This window comes from Pseudorasbora parva, chromosome 13 (assembly GCF_024679245.1).
Source record: "Pseudorasbora parva isolate DD20220531a chromosome 13, ASM2467924v1, whole genome shotgun sequence".
In the NCBI taxonomy this organism is placed as follows: domain Eukaryota; kingdom Metazoa; phylum Chordata; class Actinopteri; order Cypriniformes; family Gobionidae; genus Pseudorasbora; species Pseudorasbora parva.
Window position 1 is genome coordinate 22,420,328 of NC_090184.1, and position 16,983 is coordinate 22,437,310.

Consider the following 16,983-nt stretch of genomic DNA (forward strand, 5'->3'; position numbering starts at 1 on the left):
TTTGATTAATCACATCCAAAATAAAGGTTTGTGTTGTATATTTATTATGTAGATATAAATTATAAGTACACACATTCATATTTAAGAAAAACATGTTTTATATATATATATATATATATATATATATATATATATATATATATATATATATATATATATATATATATATATATATATATATATGAAAACGAAACACAAAAATAGAGAGTATTTTTATCTAGAGCTAATGTTTCTTGACCTCTCTTGTGGAATTGAAAGGGATAGGTGCTGGGATTACATTACATTAAAGCATTTCTGAACTGTTTGCTTATTGCCAGGATTCAGTTAGAGCATTTGGCTCTTCTTTCACTCTGGAAGACAGATAGATCAGTGCCCAGTGGGTGATGTCTACTGGCACCCAACCCACTACCAGATTTCAAGAGCCACTTGTCACCCAGATGGAAAAATAACAATTCTCTTCTAAATAAACTTAATGCATCTCCTCCACCCCTTTATCTCTCCAATCTCTCCCTCTCGCTCTTTCGCTTTTTATGCACCCAAATATTACAAATCTGTCATTATTTACTCCACCTCATGTCGTTTCAAACCTGTAGAACTCTCCATTCATTGCGAAAGGGACATTTTTAAGAATACCCTGGCCACTCTTTTCTTTCCTTTCACTAGCCCAATTTTTCGGATTCTCTTACATAGCTATTATAAGACTTCTATATAGGATGTTAGTGTACTTTTTAAAGTTTGAAGCATCGAACTCTGTTTGTTGTAATAGCAGGGACAACAACAACCTGCATGTTTATTCAAAATGTGTTTCACTGAAGAAAGAAGCTCAAATTGTCATGGAACGACATGAGGGTGAGTATATAATGACAGATTTTTAGTTGCCGCATTTCTCTGAATAGCTCGTAAAAAGTCTCACACAGTCTAACAAAAAAAGAATAGCTCATGTTGTTGTACTTCTTACCCACATTTCATTCGTTTTTTTCTGTTCTGCAAGTTCTGGCACCATGTTGCTCTAAAGCGAAATATTGATTCTACTCGCTTTAATCTTTACCGCACGAGTGCGATGCACAATGATACAAAGTCACGGTGGAAAATGAATAAAAGAAGAAAATCAGACAAAAAGAGGAGGAATGGCAAGGGCCACGACAGAGTCATTAAAAGGTGCTGAAAATAGCAGCGAGCCATCATCTGTTCTCATAGCACGGGTCAGGAGCGCTGACACTTCCAAAACTCCTCCTGTCAGGGCAGGGGGCCATTTGTATTCTCTCTCATTAGGCAATTTGACTAATGACCAGGCTGGGCTTTGGAGGGGCTTGGGCAGACCTCCTCGCCCAGGCTCTGGCTTCACTAGGCAGCAGCCTCTATTGGAATGGCACAGATGGCAAACCCGGGCGACAAAATAAACGACAATATGTCTCTAAGATGTCTTCAGGCGGCAGGCACAATTTTTCTTTAAAAGCAAGAAGGTTAGCTGCTGGAAGACAGTCTGCGTGATGAGAGAGCTTTTGGGATATCCATAGGGTTTAAGCATCCCATCTTACCCCTGAGCCTTCTACTTATCCCGGGTATCAATGCGTCTAATCTGCAGCTCACACCCACTGGGTAACTCTCCCTTCCTATCAACTTCTCCAGTTTTCACATCCACTTGCACTATTGTCCTTTATGCATGACCTGCTGCTGCAGTGACTCAGACCGCAGTCGGCTGTTGCTCTCCTGTGGTTTGGCTGGATGTTGTCAGTGTGAGCTGTGGGTGTGAGGAGATTAAATGCGTGTTATGGAGTGAAAGGGTAAAGTTATGGGAAGGACTGAATAGTTGTATGGAAAGAGCGTTAATTACTTGTAGCCTGAATGTTGGAAAAATAATGATGTTTTCCATGTGACATTTCAACCCAAAATCTTTACAACATAGAAATACTAAAAATGCATAATTCCTCACTCGGGATACACAATATAAATATATACATATAGTTATACTTTAAAAATAATAACATTTTAAAATTGTAAATATAACGGTACATGACAAAGTAAAGCCTATATTAATGTAATATAATGTACAGATATCTACCACTAATACTAATAATAAACAAAGTGTATTATTCTTCTTGTTGTAATATATATATATATATATATATATATATATATATATATATATATATATATATAAAATTTTAAAAATATATTTTATGCAAATTATACATTTATTTGATAAGGTTTTATATTAATCACTATTTTGTATATTTTTATCAGTATCATAATGAGCTTTATTTACCATTATTAAACATACAAGGTACAGTAAAAACAGTAATTGCAAAATATTATTAGAATTTTAAATTTTCTATTTTAATTTAATTTAAAATATCCTGAGATGGCTAGGCGGAATTTTAGCAGCTAATGATCCAGTCTTCAGTGACACTTGATCCTTCAGAAGTCATGTGGCACTTAGTCATTAGAAATCACTGCGCTGATTTGGTGGTCCAGAAACATTTATTATGATTATTAATGCTGAAAAAGTCTAGGGTTGCATTTGAAACCCCAACTTCCTTAGCCTAGAAATCTAGATGCACCCTGGTAAAAGCAGCAACTTTAATCTGCCGTGAGTATCGTCTAGCAACTCTCAATACACATCTGAGCTGAAAACACCAAACTCTGGTAGGGCCAATCTCATTGTGTATAGAGTCGGTAGGCGGGGCTTAACATAATGACGGCCGAGTTGCATTTGCGAGCTTCTAGTAAACACAGAAACTGGCGAACGGCGGTCTTTCGAATCAGCTTTGGCCGCAACTCTGGAAGACATGGAGTTAAGCTTTTCTCTGAGAAAAGAACAAAGAACGGCACTGAAGTCATTCTTAAGAAGGGAAGATGTGTTTGGAGTTTTGCCAACCAGATACGGCAAAAGTTTAATCTAGCAACTAGCTCTGCTTCACCTTCGTTGCTCTGGTTGGTTGTAGCGCAATATTGCATGCACGGCATGCAGAGGGAGTTTGAAAGACAACCATTTATCCTGCCCCTCAGATTGAGCCCTGTCAATAGTGAGTTTCCAGACCAAACATCTTGGTGTGGGTCTGGCTTGTCAGACTACGAGTTCCTGAGAATGGGAGCGAAACCGTGTGTCACGGATCCCATTGTCTGAGGCACATGTAGAAACACGCCATACAGTGGCCGAATCAGTGCGATGATGTTGCAATTTGCGCCCCAGCGTATAAGAACGGCATCTGAGACGTGCGAGCATACCTGAAGCATGATAGCATATTGTTCCTTTTCTTAAAGAACTGGGGTTATATACAAAACTCTAGATGTTCCCTTTCGGGGGAAATCCTATGCTGCATCAGCTGCTGATGTTATGGAGACACCACCAACAGCGCTATGCTAACCAATGCCTGCTTGTTGTTCTCAATCTAGCATAGAAGTTCACATGAAAGTTAATTAAAGAAAGCTTTACATTGCTGTATGGTTTGATAGGATATGACAATGTTTGGCTTAGATATAACTATTTGAAAATCTAAATATTGAGAAAATCACCTTTAAAATTGTCCAAATAAAGTCCTTAGCAAAGCATATTACTACTAATACTAAATTTGTTCTATGGTAGGAAATGTAAAAAATATCTTCATAGACTTAATATCCTATTGTCTATTGGCATAAAAGAAAAATCTATAATTTTATTCCTTACAATGTATTGTTGGTTATTGCCACAAATATACCAGTGCGACTTATGACTGGTTTTGTGGTCCAGTGTCACATATATATTAAAAATATCAATTTCTACTGACACCACGTCTATTATTTCAGAATCGGCAGAAGAAACCACTGATAGTGCTTCCGCTTCTGGCGCGAAGACAATGGGGCCGGCGGGAGAGGTGAAACTCCCTCGCGCTCTTCTACCAGTTTAATCTGTCTGAGATTCCCACGATCATAGCCTGTGCGCTGCCTTTGCAAGCGTGGAGCTCAGCGGCTTGGCGTGGCTTTTTCTCATTGAGAATTTGTTGTAATGACTTCACCCCGCACCCTTGATGGCTGAACATGCATGCTCCACTCCCAGACAAATAACGCACAGCTTGTGACCATCGGCAGGCGTTGAGACTGAATTGCCTTGAACTGTCTTCTTGCCATTATTGTCCTTACCTTCTATCCTTTCTTCACACGCTGCTATCGTCACACAGCGCTCAAACAAGCGACTTCCTGAAGACATAGAAGTCGGTGACGTGTTCTCAGGTGCCCTCCTTATCCGCTGGAGCGATCCACCTGACAGCGTCGCACTGCATCAGCCTTTGCATGGCGTGTTTCAACATGTGCCTCAGGTTTCCAGACGTCATATTTTACTATATTGAAAAAAAAAATGAAATTGGTATTTCCTTTGACCTGTTAAAAAGTCTGTTTTGGTCTCTGTACCCTACAGGATTATTTCAAACTCTCTGAATTTCTCTTTCGCACACACACCCCTCCTCTGGGGAAGAAATTATTTCTTGTTTCATGAACTGTGCCGTACTGGCCGACCGAGTCCTCGATCTGTCAGTCTTTTAGCATTAGCCTACGTATAAATCTGATGTGTGTGCGTGTCGGTGTGGCGAGCGTGGCTGGCGGAAGTCCTGTGCGACAGTGCATCCAACAATGGAAGTGTGAAGGATTAGAGCTCATGGCAGCATGTAAGGGAAGTCTTCTCTGCCTGCAGCAACCATCCGTCAGGGTTCGGGGGGCTGCCGGGATGACAATGCCGAAATTTTTCACAACACCTGACACTGCTATTAATAAGGCAATGATCCTCATAGCCACACTCGTACTCACTTCAGCACACCCTCATCATTCACTCACTCTAACCGATCCCAGCGCTGAACCCGCTAATCTAATCAGCAATTAATGACATGATGGTACCTGTGTACCAGGTCTAATCGCATGTCAAGTATTGGCAGACAGAAAATCCCTATTGTAGTATTCGTTTTGAATAAACAGATATCATGCATCATTGAACTGCACATCTGTGTCCATCAACCTTGTATAGATCAATGAGCTCTGTTCTACCTGCGCAAGGTGTTTTGGTCACAGTGTGGTAGAGCCAATGTGCTTGCAACGGGGCAAATCCATGGTCGTGGGTTTGATTCCAGTTACTGGAATTTAGCTAGATGGGCCCAAAAATATCTTTATAGATCATAATCTTCATAAAAAACCCTGCATTTATAGGGGTTTATTTCCTGAACACTGTCGTTTGGTGTACCTATAGACATTTCAAGCTGCTTCCATAATCTCAGTTATGCTCTTCCAGAGGAGTGTATATATATCAGGCTGCCGGTGGTCTGACCTATTTGAGTAGAATCTGCCAGGCACCATTCTTTACCTTTACGACTTCAGTCCAGGCAGCAGCAGTCTGGACAAACATTACCTTAATACTCCTCCTCCCCAACATGACCCCGAACTCACATCCATTTTTCTTTCCTCACAATCGCCCCCAAATCTTACCATGAGCGTGTGCAAAAAGCGTGCGCATGTGTGTATCAGCATGGGCCACCCGGTATGAATGGCGGGCGAATGCTAAGCCCGACCTGATTGAAAACGCAATGCTTGAACAATAAAAGGGAACGCTCCGGCCTTCAAGTCCCACCTTCATCCATCCGACGCGTTCCCGATTCATCAGAGCCTTCCCAGCGACTACAAGTTGATTCAAATGCAATCCCCGCCAGCCTTGCTCTCTCCCCCCACGCTGTTGTTCAGTGATGCTTTAGCACATGTTTATTCACTTGTTTTTATGGACCGAAACAAGTCGTTATCATCCTCCTTTCAATTACCCGAGCCCTGCTGGTAAAATGACCTCTTGAAGCTCTTTGTTGTTCAATAGTCCATTCTAGAGCCGAGTGATACATTCCCCTAGGCCTGTCTAATGGCCGTAAAGGTAGTATCCAAAACGGTGTTAAAATATATATCCATAGGGAAGCCCGAAGGGGCTATTTGAGTAGGTCGTTGATGGCTACGGTGAAGTAGTTTAACCTTGTATATCATTCTCTTGATTTTAGAGCTTGTATAATAATTCAGAATGAGTCAGGCCCTCCTTTAGCTTTTTTATGTTTCTTAGGGTGAGCCATATGGTTGGCATTAAAAAAGTACCATGACACAACCCTGGGTGTTTTGGACATGATACCATGGTAGTACCATGTAATGTGGTAAACCCTACATTACCCTACAATGAAAACAATATCCAAAGTCCTTGTGGGGAAAAAGTGTTTTGGTCCCCTTGAGGAAAACATCTGATAAATCATACTAAGTGATGTTTTTTTGGAAAATGTAAAACTGCAGAATGTTTCCTGTGATGGGTAGGTTTAGGGGTAGGGGAAGTGCGGGGCGATAAAATGTACAGTATAAAAAACATTATGCCTATGGAAAGTCCCCATAAAACATGGAACCACAACATGTGTGTATGTGTGTGTGTGGTTCCCCACAAAGATTGTGATATCTTAAAATTTAGGGGTAGATTTAGGGTTAGGGTTTAGAATATACAGTTTACACAAAATAACAATCATTGTGTCTATGGAAAGTCCCCATAAAACATGAAAACCCAACATAGGTCCTAATGTTTTTGACATTTGGACTTTGACAAAAAAAAGAAATTTCCCATGATTTTGCTAATGATGCCTATCATAGAAGAAAGGTATTTAAGATATTAGTAATTTATGTTTGAACTGCTTTTTTTTATTTTTTTAATAAATAATTTTAATGTGAATTATGCAGTACCAACCTTTGCCAGGGTGGACTGAGCTCATGATTGGGGGACTTTGTCATCATTTATAACCTGTTCACCTTTTCCCCAAGACACCTTATATGTGTTCATATATTCATTAAGAATAACGGACACGTTGTGGAAGAGTTGAGGACAAAGAAGCATTCAGCTTTTGCCAAGGTAATGAAACCGTATGACAGTTTAAGATGTTCGTTCTGCCTTTAGCAGCAAAAGTTACACTGTCGACCTCTAGGTAACTTATGAGAAGAAGTCCGCTGGTTTCCTCCTTCCATTCCAGCAGATCCCATGCGCTGTCGTAAATATATAGCGCTGCTGTTAGATGCCATACTCGATATGTTTTCCATGAGCAAACTCGGGTACTTTCAGATTTTTTTTTTGAGGGGATGGACATTTTTCTTCAGTTCAGTCAATGGGAGCTATTGTGCGCTCGTGTCACCCTGTGTTAATTTGGGCTCTAATGTATTTGATAAACAAAGGGGCGCTCTTTAGCCTGACAGTCGTGACACCCTGATTCTTGCGTGGGCGCCGTGTGGCGCGGGGTTACGCCGTTAATAACCCACTGGCAGCCATCAAAGGCGCTTTAACCATGATCATTATGATAAAGGGCATACACTTAATTACAGGCCTGCTTAATTATAGCTCTGTTGAAGCTCGTTTGTTTGGTAGAATGCTAATTATACCACCGCACTCTTGGCAAGTCCTCTTTCAATCCACCTCTCTCTTTCTTTCTCGCTCTCGCTTTCTCTCCGAGAGCCGAACACTCTGGCTCATTTTCATGCAAATTGATATCCGGCGAATGTTTTGTCTCTCTCTTTCCCCTTTTTCTTTCGACGTGTGCGAGTGGGGCTTTGTTTTTGGAGTCGAACGTCTCCCTGACAAGACAGGATCAGGAATAATCAAGAGTAATTAACAGGGAAAGAGGGAGGAGAGCGAGTGGGGGGGGGGGGCACTCAAATACAGTGGAGGATAAAAAAGGCTTTCATCTCGCATTGTCTGAGCGAGTTTCCGTGGGGATTCGGGAACTTTCAGTCTTCTACTATTTGCGACCATTAGATTAAGTCAAATGCATTTTCAGAACATAGAGAACAGCGCCCAGTATTCAAGGTGTTTGTTTGGAATATTTCTGGTTTTGTTATTATCATTATTTTATTACACTGCTCTCTGATTGCTCCATCCATAGTGGAGTTGTCAAATATTTTTTGTACAATGTTAAACTTTGTATTTCACCGTTGTCCCTGGCAAGTCATTTCCTGACCTGAACTGTGCTAGTTTAATTTCTCTCTTTCTTGTCTCCACAATCTTTTTCTTCTGTGATGAAATTGTTTGAAAGGTTTCAGCCCTGCTGAAAAAAAAAAAAAAAAAAAAAAACCTGTTTGGCCATTCTTAGCTGGTCTTCCTGCCTGGTCATATCTGGTTAAGCAGGCTGTTTTGGTAAGGCTGGTCTTAACTGGTCAGGTTGGGAGACCAGCTTGCTTGACCAGGGTTGGGAACTTCCAGTCCTGTAGGTCCACTCTCCTGCAGATTTTAGCTCTAATCCTGATCAAACTCACCTGCCTGTAGCCTTCTAGTAAACCTGAAGATGTTGATTAGCTGGTTCAGGTGAGTTTGATCAGGGTTGGAGCTAAACTGCAGGAGAGTGGACCTCCAGGACTGGAAGTTCTCAACCCTGGTCAAGCTTGTCTCCCAACCTGACCAGCTAAGACCAGGGTTGGGAACTTCCAGTCCTGGAGGGCCAATGTCCTGCAGAGTTTAGCTCCGACCCTGATCAAACTCACCTGCCTGTAGCCTTCTAGTAATCCTGAAGACATTGGTTAGCTGGTTTAGGTGAGTTTGATTAGGGTTGGAGCTAAACTCTGGTCTCCCAACCTTACCAGCTAAGACCAGGGTTGGGAATTTCCGGTCCTGGAGGGCCAATGTCCTGCAGAGTTTAGCTCCAAAACCCTGATCAAACTCGCCTGCCTGTAGCCTTCTAGTAAACCTGAAGATATTGATTAGCTGGCTCAGCTGAGTTTGATCAGGGTTGGAGCTAAACTCTGCAGGAGAGTGGACCTCCAGGACTAGAAATGCCCACCACTGAGCTTGACCAGCGTAAACCTGCTAAGACCAGCCAACCAGCTAAAGCTGGGTTTTGTTTTGTTTGTTTTTTTTCTGCAGGGACAACCAGTTATTTATGTTTTTGGTCTAATAAGTTTCCCTTATGCAGTTGTTTTTAATATATAAACCTCTTGAAGATGATTCATGTGGGAATCACCCTGTTGGAGTTGCTTTTGCAATAATAAACACTTCATATCACTTATATATTGTTCTCTCTTTTTCCAGCTATGGATGATATACCCTTTATGATCGCCCAACAATTTACCTCCACAACCAGAGAAGTAGTAAGTTCTTTAAAAGGAAAATAATAATCATAATTATCCTTATAAATAGTTACATTTTTCAAACAAGTCTCCTAAACACTTCCCCAGTCTTTCATTGGGTGACAGACAGATTGGTGTGACACTCAGCCCCATTGGTTGAGCCAGTCTTATTGGGCTGATTCAGATGCTTGTCGCTGTGCTACTTTTGCTAGACCCCACATGCCTCCCAGATTCAGCGCTACTGTAATGGATCTGCAGCTGATGAATGCACACAGACAGACAGAGCTGGCTCACGGAGGGCCATTTGACCCCTGTCACAAGAGCTCTGTTCTTACTGTCAGAGAGAGAATGAGAGAGGATTAAAGATCTTAATCATGCTTACTTCACCACCATAATGTTTCCTCTGACTGTTTTCATGTCATTGTTTTGTTTTTTCAGATAGAGCCAGTCCATTTCTTGAACATTGCCATGAAATCAGCACAAGAGATTGAGGAGGAAGTAAGTTAAAATATGCTCAGGTAGACTGTGGTGCACAGGCACTTCAGCTAACATATGCGCACATTGTTTTTATGTAGTTTTACATTTGTGTTGTAACTCTTTTTTGTATGTTCTCTCAGTCGTTTGGTGTTTTTGACTATACAAGTATATTTAGTAATATTATTGGGATTATAAAAATACAATTATACTTGTTATACAATTAAACTAATAATAATACATTTGAGGTCATTTTCCTATTGATTTCTTCTTCAGTATGTGGTGTAAGTTAGCTCCAAAAAATAAAGATAATTAATTATAGTAATAATTATGGTAATGTTAATAACTATCTATCTTAATAGAGTAGGCAGCTGCAATAAAGTGACAATGAAGTTTATTATTATTATTAATTAGTATTATTGTTGTTTTAATAATTTAATAATTATTATTAATATTATCAGCAATTATATATATATATATATATATATATATATATATATATATATATATATATATATATATATATATATATATATATATATATATATATATATATATATATATATATATATATATAATAACAGTAACAGCAATAAGGCAGGAGGCAGTAGAGCAAATCAGTTCATACATGGAAAACAAACCAAAAAATGAACTTGGTGATACGCAAGGCTGATAATGGCTTTCATTTCATTACAAGTCATTACAGAATATCTAGAATAAATTATGTGAAAACAACATGATTTAGTTTTAAAATGGCAGTTTCTCTTTGTTTAGTTATACATATTTACTATCACATTGACCCCCCTCCCCATCAACACTTTCCATGGCGCATCTCTCCTCGAAGCAGGCTGTGATTAGAAGCAGCAGACCCAGCACGAGGGGAGGGGGATTCATTAATTACAGCCTAACGCAGGCTCCGCAGATGAAGTAAAGCAGAGATAGTGTAACAGCACTGGGTTTAGTGAGGTGGGCGACAGCACAAGATTAATGGAGAAGCGAGGGCTGACGGCGACGGCGACGGAGTCGAAGCGCTGCCCTGATAATTAGAATCAGTGTGAGAGCATCCACAGCTATTGTTCTTCAGCCACATCTTCGACCTGGAACGCGGTTTCCCTGCCACCCTGTCAAAATTGCAAGCCGGGATGCTCCTGCTCTGAATCAGTCAATGTTGATCATATATTCCTTGTGTATGACCACGTGACGTGAACACAAAAAAATAGGAATTAAATTATTATTATTATTTTATTGATTTAAATTTAAAATGTTTTAAGTTTTATGTTCATTATTTTATGCTATATTTGATAAGCTACTGTGTGTGTTTGTGTGTGTGTGTGTGTGTGTGTGTGTGTGTGCGTGCGTGCGCGCGTGTGTGCGTGCATGCGTGTGTGTGTGTGAAATAATGACCATAAAATGTTATATATACTTGTGTAATTACACAAATTAAAAAAGATATATATATACACATACACATATACAAGTGGTGTAATTGAGCTAAAAAAATTTAAGATAATCATGTTAATAATTGTGTTTATAGAGTAGGCAGCTTCGATGAAGTGACATTATTGGTATTTTTTTATTTTATGGCTCTGTGTATGTACTTAATACTAAATATTATTTACAGTCTTAGTTTTACAGTCATGTTCCCCATGTGCATACTACACTGTAAAAAAAAAAAAATTGTTGGTTTTTGTTGGTTTAACTTAAAAAAGTAAGTAACCTGGTTGCCTTAAATTTTTGAGTTTATTGAATTACAAAATTTGAGTTGAAACAATGAAGGAAATTTGTTTCATGAATAGAAACTCAAAATATTATTGTGTCTGAACCACATAAAAAATCTGATAAATCATGAAAATAGCACTATTTGGCATGTTTCACTGCGTCATCAGAAATAAAATGCTTACAAAATCTTTTTATAATATTTTAATAAAGGTTGTCGAATCTCAAAAAATGTTCATTATATTAACTCAAAATTTTAATTTCAATGAACTTAAAATTTTAAGACAACCAGGTAACTTTTTTCTAAATAATTTTTGTACAGTGTATGTACTTATTATTGTAATTGCAACACCTGAGTAATAACTAGGTACTAACCCCCTAAACCGAACCTTAACCCTTGCAGTTACCTTATTACACAGTTCATTCTTCAGTACACTTTAAGTACACATATTATTTTGTAGTGCTATTTGTAATCACATATTGTAATTGTTATTACCATAGTAATTATTTTACATGGATTCTGTAATGTAAAATGTTACAAAAATTATAGTTTTAAGTGAGCATATAATATAATTTAGTTGCATTTATAGGCCAAGAGCTGAATACATATTTCCAGTAGGAATCTGCACGTATTCCTTCATTAGTCTCCGGATGATAACTTCTCTGCTCGGGGCCTTGATGCACATCGTAATTGACTGATTGCTAATTCTATTAAAAACACATTCATTAAAAAGAGGCATTTTGTGACATTAAACATATGCACATGTAATTGCGGAAAAGTGTCGTAATCACAATCGGGTCCGTCGATAAGACCGCTCCCTAACAAGCATCACTTGAGCCATTTTTTTGTTGAAGATGTTGGTTCCAGCAATTACGCATTCTTTTCATTTCCCAAATGATTTGCAAAACTCGTCGAGATTATAATTGCTTTTAGCCACGCATATCTAATTTGTGTCTTTTTAAGTGTTAATTAGTTAGTGATTTGAGCTGACGTCTTTATGTAGTTTGCACAGCTGAAAAATGTTATTGAAGGGAGGCTAATGATTCAGGGTGTGCATATGTGTGTGTGTGTGTGTGTGTGCGTGTTTTCAGCTACCTAGAATATATAATAAAACGTGGACTATAAAGATGCACAATATGTGATGTTGTTTGAAAGAGCGATGCTTCAATCAAACCAGACCTATAATATGCTATAATGTGTGTGTGGCTGTACATATGGTCATGTGAGGGAGAAAGAGACCGAGAGGACATCCAGAGAGCAGACGGGGAGATATTCAAATGAAGGGGGAATTAATGAAGACAACATGTCACATATTTTCACCTGCTCTGAGCAGGAACAGGAAATGAAGATCTGCTCATCTCGGAGGCTGCCGCCCATGTTCCGTGTGTCACTGTCCTGTCACGGGCCTGTGTAAAAATGGCAGGCAGTGATACATGCACTCTGTGATAACAGCCCATTCCTTTCCATCCATCATTTATACATGCGCACACACACACATACACACACATACTTGCTTATTTATTACTCGGGTGCTGTGTGTGACTTTTTATTATAACTAAGCGGCGTGTGACATGTGACATGTTGGTGGAACTTGCAGTTTTGCTTCAGGTAGATGAAAGGGAGAGAAAGAGAGGTTTCTGAACAGAAGACAGTGTTGTTTCGTGATCCTCCAGCATCACCTAGTGCTGCGAATCTGCATAACATCTTATAAGGGCATTTCATGAAGAAGTAAAAGCATTACATTAATTCTGTCTTTGTTTTGTTTATTGGTATCACTTTATTTTACAGTATCCTTGTTACATGTACTTACCATAGTAATAACAGTAAACTATGCATGATTACATGCAACTATCCCTCAAACAAACCCTAATCTTAACATAACCCTATAATAAGTACATGTAGTTAATTAATAGTACTCACTTAAATATATAATTACACTGTAACAATAGAACTGTAAAAAAAAAAAACTTTTTTTTCAGTTGTGATTTCTAGTGTAGCATACTTTTCCATAATGTAATTTTCAATTCTCCCAGTTTAGTCACAAAAAATATTGTTTTTATACACTGTAAAAAAATATATTTAAAAAATAAGTTGCCTTAATTTTGAGTTCTTTGAAGTAAAAAATTTGAGTTAATACAACACAAAAAAATGTGAGAATCGACAAACTTTATTCAAATATTATTAATAGATTTTGTAAGCATATTCTGTAATTGTGTGTTTTATTTGTGATGATGCAGTGAAACATACTAAATTGTGCTATTTTCATGATTTACAATGATTTATATATGAGTTTCTATTTATTAAACCAATTTCCTTCATTGTATCAACTCAAATTTTTAATTTCAATAAACTCAACATTTTAAGGCCACCAGGTTGCTTTTTTAAGTTAAACCAACAACAAAAAAAAATACTGTGTAGAAATATAACAGGCTATAATTATTTACATAACAGTATATAATTATATAACAGGCTATAATTATTCATTTATAATAATAATTTATTCAAATGTAACTAAGAGATTGGTATATGATTCTGTTCATTCTTCTTTATATTTAATCGAGTGAACATTATGTTTACCTTCATGATTCAGTGGCTGTGTTTTTGATCACTTACACAAGGGGGAGCCATTTAGCAGCATTTACTGGGTAAAGACAAATTTGATCTGTAAGAGGGGGCAATACAAGTAAAAAGTGCTACAGTTGATATTAGACGGAATTGTGCAATGGTGACAGTTATAACAGCATATATGCTTCATTCAGTCTAGAAAAGGAAAAAAAAAACTGTACAATGCAACACGCACAAAAAAAACCTTTATCATTGATAATAGCATGGTCAGCATTGCTTTGTTTTTGTGTGTTTGAATTGCCAAAGTCATAATTCTTTATTTCTGTTTGTTTTACAGTACAACTATTGTTTCAACACTGAAAACAGCGCTGCAGCCTTCCCATGGACCCAGTGACTCTAGAGAGTGAAGATTCACCAGTAACACTGATATAAGGAATCAAACAGTGTAGTGAGCTCTCATTATATGTCCTTTGACAATCCAAAGATCAGGGTTTATACACACTTAGGGGCGTTTTCTCTACACCATTTTAAACTAAAAACTGTAAACTTTGAATGTGGTTTGGCCATTAATTTATACAACAGTATTTAGGGGGCCTTAAAATGGAAACTTAAAAAAAAAAAACGGGTTACAATGTGCACGTTTTTGAAACAATTTACTATCTCAAAAATACAAATTTAAAAAGTCTTTCACATACATATTACGTGTTCAGTCTATAGGCACATAGTGTTTCTTTACAAAACAACGTCAGCAACTACAAACCCGATTCCACAAAAGTTGGGACACTGTACAAACGGTAATGATGTGGAAGTTTCAAATTTCAATAATTTTATTCAGAATACCACATAGATGAAAAATGTTTAAACTGAGAAAATGTATAATTTTAAGGAAAAAATAAGTTGATTTTAAATTGCATGGCATCAACACATCTCAAAAGAGTTAGGACATGGCCGTTTACCACTGTGTGGCCTCCCCTCTTCTTTTTATAACGGTCTGCAAAAGTCTGGGGACTAAGGAGACAAGTTGCTCAAGTTTAGAAATAGGAATCTTGTCCCATTCTTGTCTAACACAGGCTTCTAGTTGCTCAACTGTCTTAGGTCTTTTTTTGTCGCATCTTCCAATGGGTGAACAATCTGGACTGCTGGCTGGCCATTTCAGTACCCGGATCCTTCATCTATGCAGCCATGATGTGGTCCGGCATTGTCATGTTGGAAAATGCAAGGTCTTCCCTGAAAGAGATGATGTCTGGATGGGAGCATATGTTGTTCTAGAACTTGGATATACCTTTCAGCATTTATGGTGCCTTTCCAGATGTGTAAGCCACACGCACTCATGCATCCCCATACCATCAGAGATGCAGGCTTCTGAACTGAGCGCTAAAAACAACTTGGGTTGTCCTTGTCCTATTTAGTCCGGATGACACGTTGTCCCAGTTCACCGGCAATGTTTTCTGGAAGTATTCCTGAGCCCATGTTGGGATTTCCATTGCATTAGCATGTAATTCTAATGTAATGGAATATTACATTCCTGTATGTGATGCAATGCCGTCTAAGGGCCTGAAGATCACGGGCATCCAGTATGGCTTTCCGGCCTTGACCCTTACGGACAGAGATTGTTCCAGATTCTCAGAATATTTGGATGATATTATGCACAGTAGATGATGATAACTTCAAACTCTTCGCATTTTTTCTCTGAGAAACCAACCCATTCGCACTCCCAAGGCGTCAAAATCCGAAGCATGGTCAAGTGCCTTCCGCGTCACAATGAAGACGCTAAAGGTGCCCCTTGGCATCATTTTTCGATGCGCTGGGTGTTCCATTCATTTCAGTAGGAAATATTTGGCGTCATACACATACGCACTGGGTTATCGCCATGGTGAAATTGTATTGGTTTATGATTTTGCCTTTATGACATGTTGTAGTGTGTTTTTCAATTTAATCAGCAAGCATAATTTTATTTACATTAATTTACGCTATTTAGACATGTTTAACATGTAACCCAACCCCATCACATCCCTAAACCTACCCATTTGTGTGAACATGATATAAAATACAGGATATAACATACGACTGAATCCACAAGTTATTCAAAAAGTTAAATAATCCAAGTTTTCCGAGGCCAAACGATTGATTTGTATGAAGAAAAGCGATCAGCATCTCCATCCGCCGAAGATCATGAACACATCAAATTTCAAATATTGCCGCCTGTTACGTGAGATTTCATAATGAAATTGCATTGGCTCTCATATGTCTTGTGACCATTGTATTGATTGTAAAATGTCATTGGCTCTTGTGAGCGATTGTGACATGCTCAGGAGTCTTTTGAATTATTTGAATGAGATTGATTGAGTTTGTTCACGGGGCAGCGGGATCATCATTTCAGTGATTAAAACATCAAGATCAACTCTGTTCTTCACATAAAGACATCGTATGACTTCAGAATGCAACATGAGTTAATGCTTTTATACTGTTTTGGTCCGTTTTTGCAATAAATACTTGTGACTGTAAATTTATTTGCCTGTTATGTGTTTTATATTGTTTAGATATGGGTAGGTTTAGGGTGGGAGTTGGGTTAGTTGCTCCAAAATATAAAAGTAGCCTTTAAAAATTAATAAAATCATGTCTGCTTTAATAAACGCAAAGAATAAAATGTGTCTGTGTATGACGCCAAAGGTTTATCATTGAAATGAATGGAGCACCCAGCGCATCGAAAAATGACGCTTAGGGGCACCTTTAGCATCTTCATCGTGATGCCGAAGGCACTTGACCATGCTTCAGATTTTGATGCCTTGGGTGTGAGAACGGGTTGGAGAAACTCCTTTCTGATATTGCTCCACTATTTTTCGCTGCATCATTGGGGGAATTGGTGATCCTCTGCCCATCTTGACTTCTGCCACTCACTGCCACAGAGACACTGCCACTCTGAGAGGCTCTTTTTATACCCAATCATATTGCCAGTTGACCTAATATGTTGCAAATTGGTCCTCCAGCTGTTCCTTATATGTACATTTAACTTTTCTGGCCTCTTATTGCTACCTGTCCCAACTTTTTTGGATTGTGTAGCTCTCATGAAATCCAAAATGAGCCAATATTTGGCATGACATTTCAAAATGTCTCACTTTCAACATTTGATGTTATCCGTATTCTGTTGT

At 38.4% G+C, this 16,983-nt stretch overlaps 1 protein-coding gene across 1 annotated transcript in view; it reads left to right on the plus strand.

The window, feature by feature from the left end:
* The window catches only part of mvb12bb (multivesicular body subunit 12Bb), a 160,698-nt gene extending 144,174 nt beyond the window's left edge, over window positions 1–16,524 (plus strand). The window contains exons 8-10 of the mRNA XM_067412592.1: window positions 9,041–9,099; window positions 9,517–9,576; window positions 14,172–16,524. Of these exons, the coding sequence (XP_067268693.1) occupies window positions 9,041–9,099; window positions 9,517–9,576; window positions 14,172–14,228 (176 nt within the window). The 3' untranslated portion in view covers window positions 14,229–16,524. The remainder of the gene's footprint in view (window positions 1–9,040; window positions 9,100–9,516; window positions 9,577–14,171) is intronic.
* Window positions 16,525–16,983: the final 459 nt, after the last annotated feature.